At 44.4% G+C, this 19,203-nt stretch overlaps 1 protein-coding gene and 1 pseudogene across 1 annotated transcript; one reads left to right on the top strand and one right to left on the bottom strand.

Moving 5' to 3' along the window:
• Positions 1 to 4,393: 4,393 nt before the first annotated feature.
• On the bottom strand, positions 4,394 to 7,363 carry LOC113193135 (protein HTATIP2 pseudogene; annotated as a pseudogene).
• Positions 7,364 to 16,420: 9,057 nt separating this feature from the next.
• On the top strand, positions 16,421 to 18,493 carry LOC144250832 (paraneoplastic antigen Ma6E-like). Its single transcript, XM_077794006.1, has 4 exons — positions 16,421 to 16,811; positions 16,989 to 17,042; positions 17,127 to 17,360; positions 17,397 to 18,493. The coding sequence occupies exons 1-4, from the start codon at positions 16,421 to 16,423 to the stop codon at positions 18,491 to 18,493; spliced, it is 1,776 nt and encodes a 591-aa protein (XP_077650132.1).
• The last annotated feature ends 710 nt before the right edge of the window (positions 18,494 to 19,203 follow it).

Here is a 19,203-nt window from a genome sequence, read left to right as displayed (position 1 = left end):
GTGTTATAAGGGGAATGAGGAGGTCTAAGGAATCCTTTTCACCAGAGGTCTTGAATGATAGGCCTAAGAGTTTTTTGTCAGAAGAGCAGATATTGTGATTGGGCCAGAAAATGGAGAGGTTTTTGAGACGGATGTGAATGGGCTCGTGGTGTGAGGTGATAGCAGGACTTGAAATGTCCCAGACAGTAGGTAGGGTCCACCTTGGGCGGGAGTAGTAGTGGGAAGGCACTGGCAGACAGAATAGGGTAGGGTCCTAAGGTCAGGGTGAGGATCAGGGGAGCAGCTGGCGAGTCTGGATGGAAGCAAATATGAGGGTAGAAGGAAAGCATAGCCCCAACTTTGTGAGGATGTCCCTTCCCATAAGGGGAACAGGGCACTGTGGAGTGACCAAAAAGGAGTGAGTAAAAATTAGAGAGGCAAAGGCGTAAACAAGGCTAGGTGTCTGTAGGGTTGGTAAGGTGTACACTCTACCTCAAAAATAGAGGTCACAGAAGGAGTAGTAGCCCTCAGAACCCCTTGAGGACTGAACATGTCGCCTGGTGTCTAGGAGGAAGGAGGCAGGCCCACCTGAAACACAGAGTGACCCTGGGTTCCCATGGAGGGATGGTAGTGGTCAGTGATGGGGACCTGGGCCTCGTCGGTCCTCTGCGGCCAGTCCTGAGAGTTGGAAAGGGGAACCAGAAGGGCCAGATGGCTGGGGGCCGCTGTGGGCTCAGGGACAGTCAATAGCCCAGTGTCCCTTCTGATGGCATTTAGGACAAGGGTCTGGAGGCTTGTGAGGCTTGGGACATGTACGAGTCCAGTGACCCATCTGACTACACATAAAACAGGGTCTGGGTGGTCCAGAGGGACCCTTCTGTGGGCCAGTGGAACCAGGGACAGATGCTAAGGCCAGACAGACGGCTTGAGCAAGCATCTGATATTTCTGCTTCTGGGCCTTCTCGTCTCTCTTGTTTTACACCTTAAAGGTCACTTGCAGAACCTCAGCTTTGGGACTTAGTGGCCCCCTCTCGAGGCACCTTAGTTTGGCCTTAATATTGGGGAAACTCTGGGAGGAAAAGGAGATCATTAGTAGTGGTCTCCCATCTGGAGTCTCAGGGTCCAGGTGAGTAGATTGTAATAAAGCCTTGGTCAGGCGGTCTAAACATGCTGAAGGTTTTCATTCTTGGAAGATTTCCCGGAGGTTTTCATAATTGATAGGCTTATGGGCTGCCTTTCTAAGTCCTGCCATGAGGCAAGTAATGAATTGGTTTCTACTAGTTACTCCTCCAGGCGAATTATAATCCCAGCTGGGGTCCCAGTCAGGGACTGCCTCAGTGCCAATCGAGCGGCAGGGGAGGTCTGATGTACCTCATCAGCACAATTTCTAGCTGGCTCCCAAACTCACCTGCACTCCTCAGGCAGGAGGGTGTTAGACAAGATGGGATGGACATCGTGGGAGGTCCAATTATATGACTGAGTCATGTACCGAAACTCTTTGATACATGTGGTGGGACTTGAAGTACAGGACCCAAGCTGCTTTACCATCTGTGGAAAACCTGACCAAGAGAAAGGCTCACCAACCAGGATCACACCATCTACCCCAGCCACCTCGCGTAAAGGACACAGAGATGTGGGTTGGGCAGTGGCAGCCTGTGAGCGTGTGGCAGGAGGAGAAAAGGGTGGAGGGACCACGGGGGCAGTTGCTATGGAGGTTCCATTAGAAAGAGAATTGTGATACAGCAGAAGCGCATCCACTGGGTCGAAGGAGATCCTACCCAGGCTCTTCTGTCCCTTTGGAAGCAAGCGTAGGGGAGGTGAGAGCTGAGAGGACTTGTGCAGGATAGCCACAGTTGCAGAGAGAGGGCTCAGAACATAGAGAGGAGAAGGCCTGAAGGTATCTTTCCATTTCCCCACTCACTCACAATAGTTGAAAAGATCCCTGGTAACATTGGGATCTAGAGTGCCATCAAGTGGCCATCTAGAGTCAAAGAACATTGACGCCAGATCTGATTACACAAGTAGATCAGTTTGGGGGGGTTTAGGTCTGGGGTGAAACAGAGAGAGAGAGAGAGAGAGAGACCCCAGTTTAGCCAGGAGGCAGCCTAGGGGACTAAGGGAGGGAATGGATGAGGAGCCACCCATGGTGAGACATAGGAGGTGAGTTTAGAGGTGAGGTGTCCCCCAGTCTCCAGTATCACCTAGTCGAGAGGATAGTATGCTCAGGGGGTCGTCACCACCACTGGATAAACATTAGGGCAGGAGCCCATAGAGGCACTTGGGTGCCTGGCGGGACTACATAGTAGGGGCAGAAGCCTGTAGAGATTAAGCCAAGGCCAAGAGGTCGTCTCACGGGGAGCAACTCCCAATCACCCTTGGTGGTTTTTTCTCAAAACCCAGGACCCAAATAACAGACAAATTATAGACCCAGTTGACAGTAGGGATCAGCTGTAGCTGTGAAAGCTGTGACTGGGGATGCCCCTGACCATATGGTAACCCTGGGCATGATGGACAATTGTTGGTCACTTCCTGGGACCTATAGGTCATTTAGATTGATCGGAGACAGGGATCCAATGTGGGTGCAGAGAGGGCATTGGCAGAATGGAGGGCCTGGTCCCATGATGGAATCCAGATCTGGGGCTAGAGATGCTCAGTGACCCTTGAAGAGGGGAGCAGGCACACTGGGGAACCTGATCCTGGGTCTTGGCACCAATAAAAGGAAAATGAGGAGGCAGGAGACGGGTGAGTGAGAAATAAAAGAGACCAGGCAGAGATACATATGAGAGTTTATTTGTTAGAGCTGACACATAAAGGCCATATCTTCATAGACAGAGAGAAGTGACAGAGGCTTGGGTGCTGGAACTTTTATGGGGCAGGCTCAGGTATTAGAGCCAGGTGGTCCTAATGTGGTTGGTTAAGATTGGGGTTGGTATAAGGGAGTGAGTGGTGAGCCTTTCTCAGAAATGCCCGTAGGTGGGAAAGAGAAATTTCTCTTAAAATGTTGGCTGTCACTTAAGATGGCCATCCAGATGCTAAGCAAGGACCTTACAATCATCTTCAAACTTAGCCTCACACAAGGTCTCCAGTCATGGATAAATTGTAAACAAGTTCTTTCCCAGAATGTAATATGAATAACCTCTACTCAAATTCCCAATAGAGTATTTCCATCTGGAATCTCATGAGCACAGTCTTTACTTTTTGCAATCCTATTAGTATTCTGGTTTTCTGAGCTCACACCAGATTCATACATTAAGACTCCCAACATTCTAGGGCTCCTCTAGCCTGCATCTCAAAACCTTTTTAAACTTCTCCCACAAACCATTTCCAAAGGCTTCTGAAGCTATGGTCAGAATCATTACAGCAATGATGCCACCTCTCTGTACCAATTTTCTTTTTGATTTTTAGCACTGTGACAAAATACCTAAGAATATTAACTTAAAGGAGGAAAAAATCTACTTTGGTTCAGAGTTTCAGAGGTTTTAGTCCATGGTTACTTGGTACCACTGCTTTGGGTCTTTGGCAAGGCAGAATATTATAGTGGGTAGGATATGGTGGAACACATATATAGTTTACCTCATGGTAACTAGAAGTGAGGATAGGAGCCAAGGACAAAGAAAACTTCTCAAGGGCACACCTTTGGGACCTATTTTGTCCAATTAGGCCTCCTTTCTAATGTTTCCACCATTTCCTAACAGCTCAAATAGCTGGGGTCCAAGCCTTCAGCACATGGCCTTCAGGGAAAATTTAACATGTAAAACATAATAGAGGGGATGTAGAAAAAAGGGAACACTTGCACAACATTTGTGGAAATGTAAATTATTGCAACCATCATGAAAAATACTATGAAGATTCCTAAAAAAGTAAAAATAGAATGACAAGATTAACAAATCACATTTGTGTGTGTGTATGTGTGTGTGTGTGTGTGTGTGTGTGTGTGTATATGTAATAGTAAGGGCACAATGTTCATTTACATAGTTACATGCTGTTAATTAGAACAAGGATGTCAACAATATTAGCACAGCACTTGTGTGCATGGCACATAGGATTTATACTACTGTTGTGACTGGAGAGAAATGTTTCAAAGCTGTCTCCCAATCAGTGGCATCATAACCATCAGAGGAATTTTAAGCAAAACCAAAGTGCAGATTCCTATGCCCACTCCCTCAAGTTCTGATACAGAAGGTTTGAAATAGGTTCTATAAATCTCTATTTCTCAAAAGTTCCCTGAGTTATATATATGTACAACCAGGCCCTGAGCCACCAGTGCAAAGGACAGTCATACGCCGATTGGATCTATGTGGCTGAGAATAATCAAACAACCAAGGTAAAGCACACAAATTCTTTTGAAGCCCTGAAATTACAGATTTAGTAATAGATGTTGAAGTCTGTGGTCAAAAGCATTTATGCAGTGTGGTTATGGCTTGAGAACACCATGAGCTTTTCCCAGGTTGTGGGTGGCCTTGTGGTCCAGAAATTCCATCTGCTTGTCACTTGATCTCACCATGTTGTTCATCTTTGCCCTGCCACAGTCACCACAGGCATAGAGTGCGCACTGGCCCAAGAGTCTGGTAAGGAGTCAAAGAATTTCCTAACCAACCATTCACCTGGGAGAGATTCTTGCCTATAACAGAACTCCAAGCCTAAGTACTGAGTAGCAATCAAATTTTAATTCTCCAACCCTGGCTTCTACTTTTCCCTTCTAATTATAAAAATTTACTTGACCTATCAGCTCCTTTAGAAGACAACAAGTTGAAGTATTTGTACCCTCCAGCTTTTGCCAGCTCTGCAGACTTCAGCACATAATCTCAGTCAACATGAACAAATTCCTCTGGCCCAGCTTTGTTTCTGGTGGTACCCTGGCAACTGAATTCAACATCATGACCTTGAAAGGCAGAAGCATAGTCTTCCAATTTTTTAAAGTCCACCAGTTCTTGATTCACATTTTTATAAGCTTCTTTCTCAAAGGGGAGCTTTCTCCAGCCAATCAGAGTGACTCTGGAAAACAGGTTCTGTTCCAGGATTTCTTTTAAGATCGTTTTGCTGGTTTCCCTGCTGGTGCCTAGTATAAAGACGGATTTATTCTGCATCTTTAAGTCTTCTGGAAGCTTTGGCAGTGCCTCTATCTCTGCCTTGTCAGCTTGGTCTTCTGGGTGACTTTCTAAGGTAAATCTTTAGTAAAGAATAATAGTTAAATTTTTTTTCATTTAATAAAAGCAGCTATTTTTCTGAGTCAACTTTTTTTTTAAAGAGAGAGAGAGAGAAAGAGAGAATTTTTTAATATTTATTTTTTAGTTTTTCGTGGACACAACATCTTTATTTTATTTTTATGTGGTGCTGAGGATGGAACCCAGTGCCCCACGCATGCCAGGCGAGTGCACTACCGCTTGAGACACATCCCCAGCCCAAGTCATCATTATTAATTATGACACAAGTGCACATATTAATTTTTCTTCTCATGTTCATCCAGACTCACTATTCAAATAACCTAACATTATATCTATTAGATATTTATGTTTACAAAAAATAATAAACTTGAGTTTAATCAAATTGACTTATTCCAACAATCTTCATTTCCATAATAATTATGTTTCATAATATGCTTACAACATTTTTCCAATTTTTATGGTTGACTAAACTGTAGGCTATACTAGGTTAAGTAATGAATATTAATTAAATATATCAGTTATTTATAAGTGAATTTAAATTTCTAAGTGAAAAACACCAAGCAGAAATTTAGGTTATATACTTTTTTCTTCTTCTTTTTGTATAATACAGGGAAAGTCTCTTACAGATTTGAGTCTTGTTATAGTTTGGGTCTAGAACATCCCCCCAAATGCTCATGCTTTAAAGGGCCTGTTCCCAATGCAGCAATGTTCAGAGGAGGGGCCCTTGAGACTTGGTTGGATCATGAGGGCTGTGACCTCATGAGTAAATCAATGTACTCATGAGTTGACAGTTTCATTGTATTATTGGGAGGTGGTTGGAGTGGTAGTAGGTGAGGACTAGTTGGGAGAAGTTAGTCACAGGGGACATTTCCTGTAAGGATGTATCTTGTCCCTAGCCTCTTTGTCCCTCTTTTTTTCTTTCAGGCTATCATGTGGTAAACAGCTTTGCTCTGCCACCATGATGTTTCTATGTTGGTGTTAGTGGACTTTGGACTGAAATTTATGAAAATGTGAGCAAAAATAAATCTTTCATCCTTTAAGTTGTTTATGTTATGTATTTAGGTGACAGTGATGAAAATTGACTAACACAGGTATTATGGTTTGGAAGTGAGGTGTCTCCCAAAAGCTCAGGTGTGAGACAGTGCACGAAGGTTCAGAGGAGAAATGGTTGGGTTGTGAGAACCTTAACCCAACCAGTGAATACATCCCCTGATCGGGATTAACTGAATGGTAAGTGAAGTGGTAGGGTGAGGCTGGAGGAGGCGGAAATTGAGGCATAGCTATGGGGTATATATTTGTATTTGGCTATTGGAGTCAGTCTGTGGTGCTATTTCTCTGTCCCTCTCCCTATCCCACCCCCTCTAGGTTTTTTGGTGGCCATTTTCTGAGCCTTCTTCCTTCAGCACACTCTTCCACTGTGATATTTTATTTCACTTTGAGTCCCCAGCAATTGAGCCAGCTTCTATAGATTGACGTCTCTGAAACTATGAGCCCCCAATAAACTTTTCCTCCTCTAATTGTTCTTATCAGGAGTTTTGATCATAGTAGCAAAGAAGCTGACTAAAACAAAAAGTTTGTTAATAAAGTTGTTCTTTTTTGGGTGCACTTAGAAATCATATTGTCAATAAATCTTTGTCTATAAACAATTGTGAGGTGTATTCCATAATCCTTGCTAGTCTGCCATAAAATATAACTAATACTTTGAAATTATTTATTCCCCAATTTTCTCTGTAAAACAAAAGTTACTAATGATTAAAAATCTTAACCAGTGTATGTAAATGAAACTGCTATGAGCAATAAGGGCAAAAAGAAAGAACTTTGTTAAGGAATTGAGTAATGATTGTTCAAAATGAGATGAGGGGCATTGGGAGCTGTGACAGTGGCTGTGGCGGGGCCAACAGCAGCGCATGCTTGCGGGTCAAATGGAAGCAGAGGTGGTGAGACCATGGCTGGAGGTAAAGCTGGAAAGGACAGTGGGAAGCCAAGGCCAAGGCAGTCTGTCATTCACGAAGAGCTGAACTACAGTTTCCTGTAGGCCGCATCCACAGACGCTTGAAGACTCGCACCACAAACCACAGACGGGTGGTGCCACTACTGCGGTGTATGTGTTATGATTGTGGAGTACCCTCACTGTCGAGGTGCTGCAGCTGGCAGGTAATGCTTCCAAGGATCTCAAAGTAAAATGTATTGCTCCACGTCACTTGCAGCCTGCAATCCATGGTGATGAAGGATCGGGTTGTCTTACCAAGACTACAGGGCTGTGATTCTCTTACTGTAGCTGGGGGCAGTTGTGAACCCTCATATCCACAAATCTCTGACTGGAAAGAAGGGACAGCAAAAAACTGCTTAGAAGGTTGCTTGAACCAACCCTCTTCCTCCCCAGCATTGTACTGTACCTGGGACAGAAGATAACAATGAGGATATGTGAAAATTTTAAAAACAGTTATAAGGAAAGGCATAGACAGTTAACTTTGAATGTGCTAACAGAAACATTTGTTAGCATATTCTTAGACTCCAAGTTTGATAAAGTACATTTTCATGTGGTGATAGTTGTATATTGATTGGCTAGGTTTCTCCAATATGTTTTACACAAAAAATGGAATTGATTTTTTACAAAATTGATCATCTCAAACTGTTCTATTGATGATGTATTGGAAATACTTTGCTCAGCTTTAGAAATTGTTTTAAATAAAAGTAATTATTCAAAATGATCTTTCTTTAATATTTATTTTTTAGTACTAATTGGATACAATACCTTGATTTTATTTATTTATTTATTTTTATGTGGTGCTGAGGATTGAACCCAGGCCCTTGCATGTGCTACTCGAGTGCTCTACTGCTGAGCCACAACCCCAGCCCTAAAAATAATCTTAAAATAGAAATTGGGAATATAACTTTATCATGATTGATATGCTATGTTATATTGAATATTAGATGCTATGAATTTGTAGTACTACTCCATTATTTTATTGTATACCACTAAGGAAGGAAAACTCCTTGAATTAATGGCATCAATTACAGGATACATCTCAATTTCACAGATGATTGAATATGGAAAAATGTGCATTTAAGACTAAAATGGGGTAGTAGATTTACTGCAATCCTTTACTGAGCACTTATCATATGCCAGGCCTTGTTTTCTAATCAAGAAATTTTGGGGATGGGGATGTGGCTCAGTGGTAGAACACTTGCCTAGCATATGTGAGGCCCTGGGTTTGAGGCTGAGCTCCACATAAATAAATAAAACAAAGATATTGTGCCCATCTACAACTAAAAATATGTATTTTTTAAAAAAGAAATCTTATTATCCTTGCTTTATAAACATTGAGCCTGAGGTTCACAGAAATTAAATGATCTTCTAAAAAACATTGGGAACTAACAGAAAAGAGCACAGCTAGGGTACACACTTACATCTTACTGACTACAGAGCCCACACCCTTATCTAAAATTAATGTTAGATTTATTAAACCTTTCTGATTTTGGCTTAAAATTCCAACTTGTGGTGGTCTTTTGTTAATATAGTAACATAGTAATTTGTACAATCTTTTAAAAACTTTTTCACTGTCAGTGTCTATGTAACTGTTAGAATATTTAAGTTAATGTACTAATTAATGGTCCATCAGAAAATTCTATTTTTCTGCCTGAAAATCTTCTTTAAAGAAGGAAATTTTGACAGGCTGTAGTTGTGGCTCAATAGTAGAGTGCTTGACTCACATGTGTGAGGCACTAGGTTCAATTCTCAACACCATATATAAATAAATGATTAAAGTAAAGGTCCATCATCAACTAAAAATTCTTTCAAAAAGAAGGAAATTTTCTGATGTTTTATAGTATAACACTATCAAAACTCAATTTAAAACATATTTTATGATGGAAATTCTCACAAATACACAAAAATAAACAGAGTAGTATGATTAAAAAATGAGATGATGAAAATGAAGTGAAAAAACCTGACTGGACACAGAAAGTCATACAAATTTTATAAAAAATAAATTTTGTTATTAATGTTCAAAGCTGGGTAAAATCTTAAAAGTTTGTATTCATTTTATTTTTTTTAAAGAAAAACAGTTTAGTATCAAATGAAAACTAGAATTTGGGGGTTTTCTCTATTAAAATAATCATGGGTTATTGGTATGCCCTTAATAGTAGGTTGTAAAAGTTTTTTTTAATTGAGTAATCTACTTTGGAAAGCAGATTTTTATTGGGATAATTTTCTGTTTATGGTGACTTTATTATTGTTTCAGTCAGTTCAGGCTTGTATAAAAAATACCATGCACTGGGTATCCTAAACAAAAATTTATTTGTAACAGTTCTAAAATATGGTAGATTTAAGATCAAGGAATGGCCCACCTACGTACTGTTTTCTGAGGGCTGTCTTCATGATCTGAAGATGGCAACTTTCTTGTATCCTCACATTGCTGGGAGAGCAACTACTAGTGTCTCTCTTTTTATAACAATACTAACTCCATCATGCTGGCCACATTCTTATGATTTCATCTAAATTTAATTGCTTCCCCTAAACCCTACCTCTTAATACTAGCCCACTGAGGGTCAGAGTTTCAAAATATGATTTTTATGGGAACATAAACATGCAGTACAGAACAATCATGTCCTTAATTACTTAAGGGAAGCAAGTTTCTTGCTATTAAAGACCTAAGTGGGGGCTGGGGGTGTACCTCAGTGGTAAAATGCTTGCCTCTTACATGTGAGACACTGCATTTAATCCTCAGCACCACATAAAAATAAATTAAGATACTGTGTGTTCATCTACAACTAAAAAAATTTTTTAAAAAGAACTGTTTTTTTTCTATGATCATGTTATCTCCTATATTCTTTTAGAATATCTTTTTATTGTCACCTCAGTTGAATAGGTGGTCAAGGGGTGTTTTTCAATGTGCATGATACTATATAACCAAGTATTCAAACCTCTGACAACTTTTGACATTTTTCCTCTAAAATTAAATTTTAAATGATGTCTTCTTTGATAAAAAATCATCTTTGAGACTTTTCAGAGAGTCCCTGGAAAATCACAAAGAGTTTGTTCTTTTCTCTTGGAAAAAGGGATGATAGAATAATTAGGGTTTGCATTATATGAGTTGTGTGGAAGTGCTAGATTTTAAATAATGCTTAGCTTTCTTTAGATGAGTTTTTATTAAGGAAGTGTTATTAATATTAATATTTCACAAGGTCAATATGTTTCCTCTGTAACATTACAAAGGTTCTTTCATGGCCAAAGTATTTACAATCATATATACTTTCCACCATGCAAATACATACCATGGGAGGCAAGAGTACATATTACTTGCCTTGTTATTTGCATATACTAGACCTAGATGGTCATAGGTATGATTTTACCTGATACACCAGAAACTATGAACAATAACCTAATATTTCCTCTTCCTAACTAGATAAGACAACATCTTCATCAAAAGGGATCATATGAACTCCAAGATGAACATTCCCAAGACAATGATCTCCATGAGTCCTGGATAGCACCTAATGACTCCTATTCTATTTGTGATAACTGTACCTAATGGTATATGTCTGCTAATCAGATGGGATCCTGTTATCTTTCCTTACTAGCCCCTATTGAATATTTTTAAAAAAATTTTTTGTAGTTGTAGATGGACACAATATCTTTATTTATTTATTTTATGTGGGGCTGAGGATCCAACACAGTGCCTCACACATGCTAGGCAAGCACTTTGCCACTGAGCTACAGCCCCAGTCCTCCCTATTGAATCCTTAGACTGCCTACTTTTCTCACCCTTGCTACTCTATTATCTTTGATTTAATTTCTTCAAGCAGTAGAATATTCAAAAGAAATATGTCACAGTTATAAAGTTTGGTGTACATCCCATTCCTAGAAGTCCGTGATCTCCCTTTCTCACCCGATTTTCAAGATATCATTGAACAAAAGTCTAAGAGATTGGGAATAAATTTTAAAGACTTGACTACTGTGGTAAATCATGCGTGGAGCTCCTGCTACAGGCCACTCAGGAACTTCACCACGACCATATTTTACAGACTTTGCTTTTGGAAATATCTGTGACTCTGAACCTTCTTACTGAACCCACTTCAGTAAGAAGTCCAGGACATAGTCATGTAAAATCATCTGGCATTGGACACAATTCTTGCTTCTCCAAGGAGCTGCTGTGATTTGGATGTAGTTTGTCCCTGCCAAAATTCATGTGGAAATTTGGTTGCAAAGGTGGCAGTGTTGGGAAGTGGATATTTTAAGAGGGATTAGTATCTTTCTCATGAAACTGGATTTGTATTCATGGGAATAAATTAATTTGTGTGAGAGTAGGTTGTTATAAACTGGATTAACTCTTTGTCCCCCTCTTCTGCTCTTGGTTGCTTCCCCTTCCAATTTTCCACAATATATGAAGCAGCATGTGGTCCTCACCAGAAGCTGAGCAGGTGCTAGCACCATGCTTTGGGACTTCCAGGACCATGAGCCAAAATAAGCCTCTTTATAAATTTATAAATTACAGAAATCTCTAGTGCTCTGTTATAGCAATAACAAAAAGGACTATGACAGAGATATGTGCAGTCATCAAAACTGACTACTGTCTATGGGTTATCCAAAACCTCTTATGTCTATATTGTCACCAAAATATTCAGACTGCAGATGGGGAAACTTGTCAGTTGCCAGTGTCATTCTCACTCCACCATGTGAAGATGCTTCAGATCCAACAACTAGAAATCTTGACTGGCTTGCCCTAGAACTTAACATCTTCCTCTACCCCAAGAAAACCATGGTGCATTTCTTACTAGAGGCTGGTGTGCTAAAAGTCTAGTTCTCAGGGGTTTATGTTTTATGCACCCTGTGTAGTGAGCATACATATCATTGTACTGAGTTCCAACCATCTACTCACTTCTGTTATCATATCACTATTCACTGAGTCTCCTATTTCTGTCAGATGCTTCTGCTACTTTTCCATACATGCCACCACATAAGCTGTGATATATGCTTCCCTAAATCATCCTAGGATAGGAGAAAATTGTAACCATAAATATGTTCAGTGCTGCCAGTTTGTATCATTATCATATAATATATTTAGGAAACACTAAATTTATATATACAGATGTGTGTGTGTGTGTGTGTGTGTGTGTGTGTGTAACAATTTGGACAATAAAAATGAATATAAACTTTGTTCATACCTTAGGAGGAAAGAGATATTTGTTATTCAGCACTTAATTGCACCTCAACCAGGGAGCCAACATCAGTTCCCAAGTCTGGCTGTGCAATGTTCCATTATTTCAGCACTCTACATAAAAACTCAAGAAGATTGTTAATAAATTAGATGGGATAGGGTGAAGGAAGGGGAATTTCTAACAATCAGATGATAATCCAACATGAATCTCAGAAAAATATTCAGTGAACCAGGTGTATACATGTTCCCATTGACAAATCTGGTGCATAATTGTGTCTACTTACAATTTTCCTACCCAGGGAGCAAAAGCAAGCTAGCATTATCAATTTCCCTAGTTCTTTAGAAATATACATTAAGGAAATTATAAATCCATTGGATAACTTTCCCTCTGCTGCCAAAATATCACATACACAGGATACTCTTTGTGTGTGTGCGTGTGTGTGTGTGTGTGTGTGTGTGTGTTTTGTTTGTTTTGGTACCGGGGATTGAACTCAGGAGCACTCAATCACTAAGCCACATCCCCAGCCTTATTTTGTATTTTATTTAGAGACAGGGTCTCACTGAATTGCTTAGCGCCTCGCTTTTTGCTGGGGCTGACTTTGAACTCATGATTCTCCTGCCTCAGCCTCTCAAGCTCCTGAGATTACAGGCATGTGCCACTACATCCAGCTCCTGCTATGTTATATTGTTCTAGTGTTTAAAGAGATGCCATTAGGATGAAGTTTTATCTCAGTATCTCAGTGATACAGCATGTGCTTAGTATGTGTGACACCTTGGGTTCAACCCCCAAAACCGAGAAGAAAAGGGAGTGTGATCATTTAAAATGTCTCAAGAGCAAGAAGTTCCTTTGTGGATCTGGAGAAGGCTTTTTTTGACTTCTGGTTAGAAGGTAGGTCCTGAAAAACCACTGATTGCACTGTAACAAACTGCAAAAATATCAGATGATAAAAATGTCATTTTTATACATTTTTTAGTTGTAAGTGGACACAATACCTTTATTTTATTTTTATGTGGTGTTGAGGATTGAACCCGGTACCTCATGCATGCTAGGTGAGTACTCTACTACTGAGTGACAACCCCAGCCCCAATGTCATATATTTTTGAAGGACATCTGAGAGTTGTATATTTAATGAATTCTAAAGTAACTACATTCCATAGAGATAGAAAGAAAGAGACAAGCACATACCAATGGTCATTTTCCTCCCTGGCAACATGGGCTTGGAAAACAGAAGATTGGCCCAGCCATTGGTGGAAAAATTGCTGGGATAAGGACTGTTAATGATTGTGTGGCTGAGTAGACAGATTAGAATCTGTAGGAATTCCAAATGCATAGTTAATTCTCCCCATCTATGTATCCTCCTAATGGGTTTATTTTATGAGTGCAAAAGGACAGAGAATATGGCTGAGACTGAGGGAGGTGAGAGGAGGAAAGGGAGGGAGGTGAGACAGAAATTGATTCACTGTGGTGTTTAGACCCCAAAGTCCTGCTTGACTTTAGCATCTAAAGGCAGAAACTTATAATATACATAGGACAGATTCCAACTTCAAGGCACTTGGAGCCTGATGCTAAATGATCTAAATTCAAGTCATGCTGCAGCTCAAATCCTGATTGTATTGAATTTATATATCTCAGGTAAATGAGTGCTTGACCATGGAAAGGATGTACCCTCATGGTGTGTGTGTGTGTGTGTGTGTGTGTGTGTGTGTGTGTGTATCATATATATATATATATATTTTTTTTTTCTCAGTGTAGTTCTTTTAAACACAATGCCTGGCATACAGTACAAATCCAAAAACATGTGACGTAATGGAACAATGTTACCCATGATGATAGTAATAAGAATTCATTGCACCTGAAATTATATTTTCCAAAGCAGTCCCTAAAGCAGTCTAGATTCCTGAGATGGGGAAATAGACTCCATCTTGTAATGGAAATAGTTTTGAAGTCATAATATAAAGGGTATTGATACGGGGAAAGTGGAGAATCAGGGACATTAAAAAATCAATCTAACACAGGAATTCATGTGCAAGTTCTTCACCTCCACTGTGCCTGGAACATCAGATATATTTTGCCTCTGCCACAGCTACTCCACTGTTCATGTTTGTGGTCATGAAAGGTCGGTACTCAGGGTTGTAGTGGGGCCCAGTCTTGGGGAACTTTCAAGGCTGCTACCAGATGGACAGCCAGTCCCAGACATGACAGAGATTGGCTGAATTTTCCCAAAGGCCATTCTTGACCGACATCTGCAGAAAAAGACCCACAATGTCTCACCTCAGCCAATCCTTTGGTTTTTTGGGGGAAAGCAGTTCTAGTGTTTCTTGTCACATCACTTTTTTCTTCAGAGCTTAGACTTAGAACCACTGGTTTCCTGCTCACTTTGATTCTGCAGTTGTTGTGATTGCCCCAGGGAAAAGCTGCCTTCAAAAGTGGCTGCAACAACCAACTTTCAATATCCTCACCATTGTTGGCCTCATCACCCCTTTCTTTTTCTGGGCCCTTATGGTCATTTACTATGCCCACTGGAAGGTAAAGTTCCATGACAACCATGCAGGAAGGGTGTTCTTACTGCATATTTATAGAGGAGGGGCAGAGATCTTCAGTGATTTGTGTAAAACCACTATTTAGCTACAAAGCGAACACAGCTTTCAGGGCTGGGGGTGCAGTTCAGTGATAGAGTGCTTAGACCCTAGGTTTGATCCCTAGCACAGTCAAAAAGAAAAAGAAAAAAGTAAAGTGAAGCCATGACATGAAACTCATCATTTCTTCAGTGCAATGGCTTCCTAGGTGATGAAGGCTGGCTTTGTAGCATAAGGAGCTGCGATGAGGCTCTTGAGTCAGGGAGAATTAGCCTCTTCCTGTTGTAGAGGGCCTTAGAATAATGTGGTGGACTTGTAAATACAGAGTGACACTGGGGACCCAGTATGGAGTCCCAAAACTTAGCTGTCCACTACCTCTAAGCTTCCAGCCCCAGCCCCCCACCATGAGCTTTCTGTTTTCCAGCTACCCCTCCCCCCTTCTCCCTGCACTTCCACTAGGCCATCTTGTTGGTGGAGGGCCAATGGATGTGCCTGTTGATCCTGAGGCTCCAGGCCTTGCCACGTCAAGCTCTTACCACTGCAGATCCTGTCACCACTGGCAATACTGACATCTCAGTCTGTCCAGCCATTTGCCCTACACAGGGGCACTGAGATCTTTCTCTCTCATCTACCTGGAGCTTCTGGGAGAAGTGAGAATCTCACTAGGGTCTGGGAGACCACCTCATCCCTCTCCTCCTGCCAGTGGACTGCGCAGCCCCAGGAGGTCGACTGAGGTGTTCTTGGACCTCCTGCTGCAGGACTTTGAGGCGACTGCCAGAAACAGCTCTGCAACCTGAAGGCGGCATTTCCCTGGGGGCATCCACAACATCAGCAGAATTGAAGTGAGCAGGCAGCCAGAGGCTTTGCTCGGAAGGGACCCCACAGTGACTGCGAATACCCTGGGAAGAGGCTAGATTGCCCTGGTAGGGAGACGCGGAAGGGGACATAATAGGACGAATGCAGAGACCGGAGGTGGTGCAGCCTCCCGGCTGCAGGAGTCTGATAAGGGAAAGCTCCTGGCTGAAGCTTTGGGGCCAGCTCTGGCTGCAGAGATGGAGGTGACAGTGGGAGAGGAAGAGGCTCCGGCTGTGTGTGGGGAGGGGTCTCTTGGCTCGGGATAAGGGAGTCGCGAGAGGGTGTTGCCAGGTAGCAGGGATCAAGGATCCAAGATCGGAAACTCTAGATCCCGCGCTGGGAAAGAGGAGCGGAGACCTCCTAGCTGCAGGGTTGCAGATGGTAATGGGAGGGGCTTCTGCTGTTAAGGTCGGATCAGCGGATGTCAGCCAAGGTGAAAGGGGTTCTCACTACAGACATGAGACATATAGTCAGGGACTCAGTCGCTGCATTGCAGGACCAGAATGGGGAATTCTGGCTGCGACACGGGGAAGGAAAGATGCTTTAGGCTATTGCTGGGGAGGGTGGTGGCAGGTCTCCAGTTGTCCCTGGGGTAGGGCTGTCTGGCACCCACATCCCTTTCTCCCCTTTGTCCTCACAGGCTGCAGCAGAGACTGCCACTCTCAGCTCACACCCTGTCGGATCATGCTCCCTCCCACCAGGTCCCCTGCTATGGCGCTGGCGATGCTGCAGGACTGGTGTCAGTGGATGGGCGTGAATGCACAATGCTCACTGCTCATCCTGGGCATCCCTGATGACTGCGAGGAAGATGAATTCCAGGAGGCCGTGCAGGCTGCCCTCTGGCCCCTGGGCAGGTACCGAGTGCTGGGCAAGGTCTTGAGGAAGGAGCTTGGGTCCAGGGTAGCCTTGATTGAATTCCGTGACACTTTAAACAGAAGTTTGATCCCCCGACAAATGCCAGGCAAGGGAGGACCCTGGACTGTGGTCTTCTTGCCCCCAGATTCTGATGCTGAATTACAAGAGAGACCCAATTTCACTGCACAGTCTCAGGGGCAAGAAGTGGCAGCAGCTGCAGGTGAGGTAGGAACTTCAGGTGACAGAGTTGCTGCAAGTGAGGGAGGAGCTGTAGTTGAGGCAGAAGTACGTGAAATAGGAGTTGCAGATGAGGCAAGAGCATCAGATGAGGAGGGAGCTGCTGGTGACATGGGAGTTGCAGGTGTTCTAGGAGCTTTGGGTCTGGTAGGAGATGCAGGTGAGGCAGGAGCTGCAGGTGACGGAGGAGTTGCAGGTGAGGTAGGAGATGCAGGTGAGGCAGCAGCTGCACCTGGGGCAGCAGCTGAGGCAGAAGCAGCAGGTGAAGTAAGAGCTGCGCATGAGGCAAGGGTGTCAGATGAAGAGGGAGCTGCAGGGGACATGGGAGTTGCAGGAATTATAGGAGCTGTGGGTATGGCAGGAGCTGCAGGTGAGGGAGGGGCTGCAGGTGATGGAGGAGCTGCAGGTGAGGCAGGAGCTGCAGGTGAGGGAGGAGCCGCAGGTGAGAGAAGAGCTGCAGGTGAAGCAGAGGAAGCAGGTGAAATAGGAGCTGCAGATGAAGCAAGAGAGTCCGATGAGGAGGGAGCTGCAGGTGATATGGGAGTTGCAGGTGTGATAGGAGCTGTAGGTATAGCAGGAGCTGCAGGTGAGGCAGGAGCTGCAGGCGAGGCAGGAGCTGCAGGTGAGGAACGAGTCTTGGATGTGGCAGGAGGGACAGATGACGCGGGAGCCCGGACCCAGCAGTGGAGCCAGGCCCTGCAGCCTGTCCTGGAAAACATGGCCTATGAGGAGCTGAGAAGCTTTTCTGGGATTGAAGAGCCAGCCTGTGGGGAAGACTCCTTCGAGAGCTGGCTGGATCATGCCAACGACATGCTGTACCTGTGGCGCCACATATCCGAGAGGGAGAGGAGGAGGAGGCTGGTGGAGAGCTTGGGTGGGCCCGCCCTGGATCTCATGTGCGGGCTCCTGGAAGAACACCCAGACACTCCTGCACAGGACTGCCTGGCCGCGCTGGTGCAGGTGTTTGGGAACAAGGACACCCGGATGACTGCACGCCTGAAGTTCCTGACTTGCTCTCAGCGGCCTCAGGAGACTCTCTTTGCCTACGTGATGCGCCTGGAAGGCCTGCTGCAGGTAGCCTTGGAGAAGGGGGCCATCCATCCGGCTATTGCTGACCAGCTGCGAGCCCGGCAGGTGCTGATGAGGGCCCGACCAAACCAGATGCTCCAGAACAACCTGAGGAGGATGCGTCTGGAGAGGAGGCCACCCGGCTTCCTGGGGCTTCTCCGGCTCATTAGGGAGACTGAGGCATGGGAGGCTGCCCTACCTAGGAATGAGCAGGTGGAAGGTGAAGAGGGAGCTGAAGTACAAAGTGGAGACCCAGCTGCCTCCCAAGATATGCAGGCCCATGGAGAGGCTGCTGAGTCTGGCCCTGCCACCCATGACCCCTCCCACCCCTACCCAGGTAATGAAGATGCCAGTGCAGTTGCTCCTGAGCCTGAGCACCCTGCAGAAGATAATTCGGATTCTGATGATGCCATAGCATCCCCTGCCATTCAGAGAAGAGAAAATGCTCAGGTCCCTGCATTCCTAGACCAGGCAGAACCCAATGAGGCACCAGGGGCCCCCACCCCAGGCCGGATGGGCAGGGTTTCTGATGCCAGTCCAGGAGGGCCTGGCTGGATGCCAGAGAGTCTGGCCCAGGAGGAAGAGCGGGAGGCCTAGGAGCCCTTGCTGGAGGCATCAGGAAACGAGGATGGGGCTGGACAGATTGGCAACCCTGAGTTTTCCCAGGCAAATAGGTTCAGAAGACCTCTCCTCTCAGGCAGCAGAACCTTGGAGGGAGGGGCAGGACTCGGGCCAGGGCCTACCCTCACCCCACATCAGGAGCAGGGCCCAGGGAAGGGCTCACCCAGCCCAAACCAAGCCCCTGGATCCCCCCAGCTCCCCAAAGGGGCCCTGGCCACCACCACCACCAGACTTTTCCAGTGACCCCAAAGACCATATTTGCCACCAGAAGGAGCAAGGAGGGGTGCCCCTCCTCATGGAAGCCCCAAACCCAAACCCTGCCAGTCTAGGGCTGCAGGCCTAGAAGTGGGGAGAGGGGCTGAGGTCACCTGCCACCTGCACTGGACTGGGAGACGTCGGGGAAGAGAGTCCATCTCAAGGGTGCCAGCTGCCTGGCTCTCCCAACAGGCAAAATCCCAACCCGATTCACCGTCCCCGGGGCAGGGTGCTCCTGTCCCTGTCCCTGGAGGCCCACCTTATCTGTAAGCCCCCTAGTGACCCACCTCAAGCAAACGCCCACCCCCACGCTAGCCATCGTTCCTGTGCAAAGCCCCCGTGAGGTGTGTGTCAACCCCGGGCAGAGGACCGTGCCCTCGCGGCCGGCCACCCCCAGGCCCGGGCACGTGCCGTGAGCTTCCGGGCGAGCC

Source organism: Urocitellus parryii, chromosome X, assembly GCF_045843805.1.
Source record: "Urocitellus parryii isolate mUroPar1 chromosome X, mUroPar1.hap1, whole genome shotgun sequence".
Classification (NCBI taxonomy): domain Eukaryota; kingdom Metazoa; phylum Chordata; class Mammalia; order Rodentia; family Sciuridae; genus Urocitellus; species Urocitellus parryii.
This window is presented reverse-complemented; position numbering and strand designations above follow the sequence as displayed.

Coding starts and splice junctions, on each gene's coding strand:
- LOC144250832 (XM_077794006.1), top strand. CDS start 16,421: ATGCTCCCTCCCACCAGGTCCCCTGCTATGGCGCTGGCGATGCTGCAG. Junction 17,043..17,126: donor AGGTGAGGTAGGAGATGCAG/GTGAGGCAGCAG, acceptor CAAGGGTGTCAG/ATGAAGAGGGAGCTGCAGGG. Junction 17,361..17,396: donor CGATGAGGAGGGAGCTGCAG/GTGATATGGGAG, acceptor TAGGAGCTGTAG/GTATAGCAGGAGCTGCAGGT.